At 26.8% G+C, this 6,762-nt stretch overlaps 1 protein-coding gene across 1 annotated transcript in view; it reads left to right on the top strand.

Annotated features, from left to right (window-relative positions):
• The first annotated feature begins 55 nt into the window (after positions 1-55).
• The window catches only part of LOC107015742 (purple acid phosphatase 4-like), a 9,661-nt gene continuing 2,954 nt past the window's right edge, over positions 56-6,762 (top strand). Inside the window, exons 1-6 of the mRNA XM_015216139.2 lie at positions 56-280; positions 2,388-2,544; positions 4,723-4,830; positions 4,919-5,046; positions 5,766-5,894; positions 6,246-6,313. Coding sequence (XP_015071625.1) covers positions 98-280; positions 2,388-2,544; positions 4,723-4,830; positions 4,919-5,046; positions 5,766-5,894; positions 6,246-6,313 — 773 coding nt within the window. The 5' untranslated portion in view covers positions 56-97. The remainder of the gene's footprint in view (positions 281-2,387; positions 2,545-4,722; positions 4,831-4,918; positions 5,047-5,765; positions 5,895-6,245; positions 6,314-6,762) is intronic.

The following is a 6,762-nucleotide window of genomic DNA, read 5'->3' as shown; positions in this document are numbered from 1 at the left end:
CACCCCACCCCACCCCCTCTATAAAATGACCATATAAATCATTTCATATTCCTCAACATTTTAATTTCAACCCTAATATACTTCATTCTAAAATTATATGGCTACCATGAAAAAACTCAACAATTTCATTAGTTTCATATTATTGTTACTATTTCCGGTGGCCATGGCTGAGCTCCACCGGTTAGAACATCCGGTGAACATCGACGGATCGATTAGCCTTTTGGTCGTCGGAGATTGGGGAAGAAGAGGAACCTTTAACCAATCTCAAGTTGCTCAACAAGTAAACACTATAACCATCATTCTTCTCCATCATATTCTTCGTTTTAATTTGTTTGTCTTGCATCGCTTAAAAAAGCGTATCACTTTTTCTGATTTATAATCGTAAGACTAAAAAATTATTTTAGTATTCCCTAAAAACCTCAAAATTCGAAAGTTTTTATTATTCTCTTAAATTTCGTGTCAGATTGATGCTAAATGAGCTGAAAATTTGGTCAGAAATTTAAAAAAAGGATAATGCTAAATGGCCAGAATTTGGCTGGAAAATTAAAAAATCTATAATCTTTTTTCAATTTTAAAATTAATTAATCTTTTTTTTTTTCATTTTTTAATTAAAATGGTAAAAGTGTTGAAAAAAATAAAATAGTATAAGTAAAATGTTATTCTGGCCAAAAGGATTTTTTCTTTTAAAAACTATAATATCTTTTTTATTTTAAAATAAACTAATTTATTTTTCATTTTTAACTAAAATGTATTAAAGTTAAAAAGATAAAAATATTTAAAAAGATAAAATAATATTCTGATCAAATTTTCGACCAAAATTTTTTTTCCATAAATAAACCTCAAAATTCAAAATGTTTTATTTTTCTTAAATTTCGTGTCAAATTAAAAAAAATATTTTATTGAAAAATTTGACGAATGAAAAAAAATAATATTTTTGGGAGATGTTATTAGTGGAATCATCGTCAGCCAAGTGAAAGAATACAAGTGTTAGGGACATAAACAATAAATGATATCGAATGGGGCCATTTTATTTGTTTTAATTCACTTAATTGCTAATCAATTAAAGTAGTTGTAATCATTTAATTGAATGTTATGTCTCTAAAAAGACAAGCTAATTGATGATCGCGTGCATTTCGTGTTTACCTATCATAGGTCTAATTTATTTATTATCGTTCTGTCTCAAATTGCGTGATATTTTTCAGAGTTTAAAATTTAAACGAGTTTGTTTTTATTGTCATTTTTTTTATATACTTCCTCCGTTTCATAAAAAAAATGACCTCATTTCTTTTTAAGTTTATTTAAAAAAATAATTTTTTTTTTCTTTTTTTGATAACAATTTTCCATGTGTCATGTTTAAGTCTACAGGATTAAAGTGTAATTTTGTACAGTTTACATAACTTTAATTTAGGACCACATGATTAAAAGTCTGTGGACTAAACTCTTTTTTATTTTCTTAAACTACGTGCCAAATTAAACTAGATCATTCTTTGTAAAACGGAGGAGTATCTTTTGATTATTTTGAATCGTCTTTATTAAGATTTATAGTACTTTCAACGTAATTTACAAATATATAAATTTATTTTATAAAAATTAAAAATTCACGTATAAATTTCTGATCAAACTTAATCTGTTTTACTTTTAAAAAACGAAAAGTAACACTTAAATTAAGAAAAAGAGGACATATTTTATTCTTTTTAAACTATGTACTAGACTCCTATTAATCTTACACATTCTTGAAAACACACACACAAAAAAAATATTGTATACTTCCTCTTTCTCTATTTAGTTGTTCATTTTAGAAATGACACGCATTAAGATAACAATAATTAACATACTGAAGTTACAATATTATTTTTTATTAATTATGCTTTCAAAAAGAATGAATTAAAACTTAGAAATTTTAAAAAATTTAAATAAGGATATAATAAGAAATTCTTTTTTGTCGTTTCTTGATTTGTCAAAACGTAAAGTAAATAAAGACATCTAAAAGTGAAAATATAAACAAGTATATAAGGACAGATGGAGTATAATAACATAATCAATATAATGTTACAGTAAAATGTAAAACCTTACTCTATCTTTGTGGAGTAGAGAGATTGTTTTTGATAGACTGATTAACTTATTAATAAAGCATAATACGTATATATATTTTTCAATTTGATTTAAGCTGACATCTACTTTTATACAACTTTAGGTGTATACAAGTAGACATTTAAATTTATACAAATTAAATAAGTTTATGTATCCTAGGTGATGTAATATAATATGATAGGATATAAATTGTCGTAAAAATATGTCACATAAATCAAATGTGTTTATAGGTAGAATTTTATGCAATTTAAAATATTTATACCCTATGGTGATTTTTTATGTTGAATTTATTGTAGATGGGAATAATTGGAGAGAAATTAAACATAGACTTTGTTGTATCAACTGGAGACAATTTCTATGATGATGGATTGACTGGTGTGGATGATCCTGCTTTTGAGGAATCTTTTACCAATGTCTACACAGCTCCAAGCTTACAAAAAAATTGGTATAATGGTGAGTTTAATTTTTTGTTTTTGTCTTATTTTAGTTGTCGTTTTAATTTTAATAATTTTTTTATGTGTTTTGATTATCATATAATATATACTATTTTTGTTATTAGTTGTTATTTCTTATTCCTTTTGGTAATTTTTTCAGTATACTATTTTTCTTGAGCTAAGGATAATCGGATACAAAGTTTCTATCTTTGAGATAGGATAATATTTTATGTATTATGTATACCCTATTTAGGCCCCACTTTGTGAGTTTATACTTTGTTATTAACTGTTATTTCTTGTTCCCTTGTTAATTCTTTCAATGTACTGTTTAAGATTATTTTTTTCTTGACTCAAGAGTATATTAAAAACTGTTGGGAATAAATCCGTGAACAAAAATAATATTTGCAGTAATAAAAACAATAAAAGCGAAACACAACAATACAGTTAATAAAACGAGAATAAAAGAGAAATAATGATATCAAGAATTTACGTGGTAACCCTCCTAAATAAGGGAGAAACCACGATTCGCAAGGAGCAACTGATATCACTGTAGTAAAAATTTTTACACTTGTAGGTCTGAGTAAAACTCCAAAGACTACTACACACTCAAAAGAAATAGTCCTCTTTTGATTTTTCCTCCTCACTACAATATCGCTCACACTCTCTATATTTCCTCATAAACTATTTTCCTCTTTGATGTCTCACTCTTCATTTCTCTTCTTTGTTTTTGGCTTATTAAGAATGAAGAATGACCCTCCTTTTTGTAGAGGACAAATGCACTACCCTCCAAATGCGCTATAGAAGAAAAATATTTTTTTCTTCTTCACAGCTTACCAACTTTTGAATATTGATGAAAGCTGAAAATAAATCAACACATCATATCTGTCAAACTTAGAAATTTTGAGAATTATTCAAAGTTTAGCACATGGGGATGACTCCTACAATCTCCTCCTCCAGATCAATTTACTTGAAGATGTAGTTCTAAGTTTCTAGCTTGAGTGCATGCCGACAAGTTCTTTGCATAGCTTGTACTTGTCTACTGACATCACCTTGATCAGCATATCTGAAGGATTTTCACTAATAGGGTTCTTCATGACCTGCATAGAGCCGTCCTATTTTGAATAATTCTCACAATTTCAAAGTTTGGCAGATTTGGTGTGCTGATTTATTTTCAGCTTTCTTCAATTATTCAAAAGTTGGTAAGCTATTAAGAAGAAAAAATTGTTTTTCTTCTGTAGCAAATTTGGAAGATAGTGTATTTGTTCTCTATAAAATGGAGGGTCATTCTTCATTCTTAATGCACCAAAAATAAAGGCGAGAAAAGAAGAGTGAGGCATCACAGGAAAAAATAATCTATGAGGAAAAATAGGGAGTGCGAGCGATATTGTAGTGAGGTGGAAAAATTAAAAGAGGATTATTTCTTTTGAGTGTGTATTAGTCTTTGAAGTTTTACTCAGACCTACAAGTGTAACAATTCTTACTATAGTGATATCAATTGCTCCTCTCGAGTCGTGATTTTTCCTTATTTAGGAGGGTTTTCACGTAAAATCTTCATATCATTATTTCTCTTTTATTTTCGTTGATTAACCGTATTGTTGTGTTCGCTTTTATTGTTTTTACTACTGCAAATATTATTTCTGCTGCGGGTTTATTCATAACAAAAACTAACATTTCTACCTTTGAGATAAGATAAGTCTGTGTATTATGTATTCCTATCTATTCAGATCCCACTTTGTGAGATTATTGGGTATGCTATTGTTATTGTTTAATGACAGTTAATTTGCAACAACCGAATATATTATAGTATTCCTTTCATTTTACTTTATTTGTACTATTTAAAAATAATAATTATATCTATTTAAAAGAAAGCGTCTCTTTATCAATTCTTTATTTTAATTTTCTACATAATATATTTAATACCATAAGTTTAAAGTATGACTTGACATATTTATCATACCTTTAACTTAAGAACACAAAATTTAAAATATTTCTTTATTTTTGTAAACTACTTATCAAGTTAAACTAAGACAAATAGATTGAGGAAAAAGTATTTTTTCATAATATACAATATATACTCAAATTGATGGTATTTATTCCAATTTGAAATCTCTTTTATATATTAATTTTCATTTTGACACCTCGACTCGATCAAAACACATATTTTTAACCCTTATGTGGTGTATACTTTTATTTGCAGTTTTGGGGAACCATGACTACAGAGGTGATGCTTTAGCACAATTAAGTCCTATTCTTAAGCAAAAAGATAACAGATGGATTTGTATGAGGTCTTATATTGTTAATACAGGTAACATAATTAAATTAATCTTAATTATGAAATTTTAATTGTTAAGTTAAGATTTTAATTTTTTTAATATTTACACATTATTTTGCAGATGTGGCAGAATTTTTCTTTGTAGATACAACTCCTTTTCAAGATATGTATTTCACAACTCCTAAAGATCATACTTATGATTGGAGAAATGTTATGCCTCGAAAAGATTATCTTTCCCAAGTTTTGAAGGTAAATTCATTTTTCGAGTTGATTTCACGTATGATTATTGAAATTTTATTTTATTATATCGGAAGTTACCAAACTATTTTTTATCACAAAATCATTGAGCTTTACCTCAATATCATTGGAAGTCATGAAATCATCTTTTATATCAACAAAATCACTTTAACTCTATCGAAGTTCCACAGAAAGTAACTAAGCAAATATTTTTCGTTTCGCAACTAAAAAATTATTCAATTTTGTCTAATAATTATATTGTGTTTTCTCCTAATTGGCTTTATCACTTGGTTTGACATGTATGACATATGCACTTTCTTCGATTTTGATATGTACGATTCATGTAACGTATTTCCTTGTTTAAATTTTTAATAGTTTAAGTGTCTACTGAATATATCTAAAATTGAAAAACATATACGTCAACCAAAAATAATTAGTTAAAGAATATATTTATATACTATGTTTTTAGGTTACAAAATTAGTTTAATGGCTTTTTCTGACTTAGGTAAAGTCAAATATTATATAATATAGTAAATGTTGAATGATCATCCACGAAGCTAACCTTAATTTAATTTTCATTGATTCATATATTCGTCAATTTAAATTTGTTTATTTATACCTCTTTACAAACTTGTTTTTAATTTTATGTTATTTTTACGAATGACTTTCATTTTTACACATATTAAATTAAATGTAATATTTTATTAACATTAACCTCCTTATTTAAATAGGATTTGGATTCATCATTAAGGGAATCAAGTGCAAAATGGAAAATTGTAGTTGGTCACCATACTATTAAAAGTGCTGGACACCATGGTAGCTCTGAGGAGCTTGGAGTCCACCTTCTTCCCATATTAGAGGTAAAATCTGAGTCAGTTTACACGTATTTTGGTTAATTTTTCAAAATATATATATATATTTGTAACACGTGAATCGTTTATGGCTACTCTATTGCTATGAATTTTGTTGTTAATTTGTCGCTAAATTACTCTTAGCTAACTAATTATTTTGATTATTTCTCTTTAAACCTATCGTTACATAGAATTAATAATGAATTTTATTGTTTAGTTATAAAGTTTCATTTCAATTTTTTTTAATATAGAACCATTTTCTATTAATAATATTAAAATTAAATTAGATAGGTTTATCTTGTAATTTGTTATAATAATATTGTTTCTAATAATTTCTCACTCATTTTTCTTTTCTCATAGGCAAACAATGTTGATTTTTACCTAAATGGACATGACCATTGCTTGGAGCATATCAGCAGTTCAGATAGGTAATTAAATATAGTTCGAAACTTAAAGGGTACAAAATATTAACAAAAATTCCAAAACGATATATAAAATTTTATATTAACCAAAACGGTAAAATCGCTGCAGGTGCAGCGATTTACCTCACCTGAAAAAGTAAAATCGCTGCGGAGGCAGCGATTTTGCAAAAAAAATTTTTTTAAATAAAAAATTGAAATCGCTGCCTAAGCAGCGATTTCAAAATTTTGCTTCTTACAAATCGCTGCCTTGGCAGCGATTTCATATTTTTTTTAATTAATTTTTTTTTAAAAAATAAGGTATATCGCTGCCAGTGCAGCGATTTATAAAAAAAAAAATTATAATATAAATCGCTGCCAGTGCAGCGATTTATAAAAAAAAAATTTATAATATAAATAGCTGCCCTGGTAGCGATTTATTTTATAATTTTTTTTTTTATAAATCGCTGCACTGGCAG

The sequence above is a fragment of the Solanum pennellii genome, chromosome 4, assembly GCF_001406875.1.
Source record: "Solanum pennellii chromosome 4, SPENNV200".
NCBI lineage: Eukaryota > Viridiplantae > Streptophyta > Magnoliopsida > Solanales > Solanaceae > Solanum > Solanum pennellii.
Note: the sequence above shows the minus strand (reverse complement) of the source record. Positions and strands in the feature narration are given on the sequence as shown.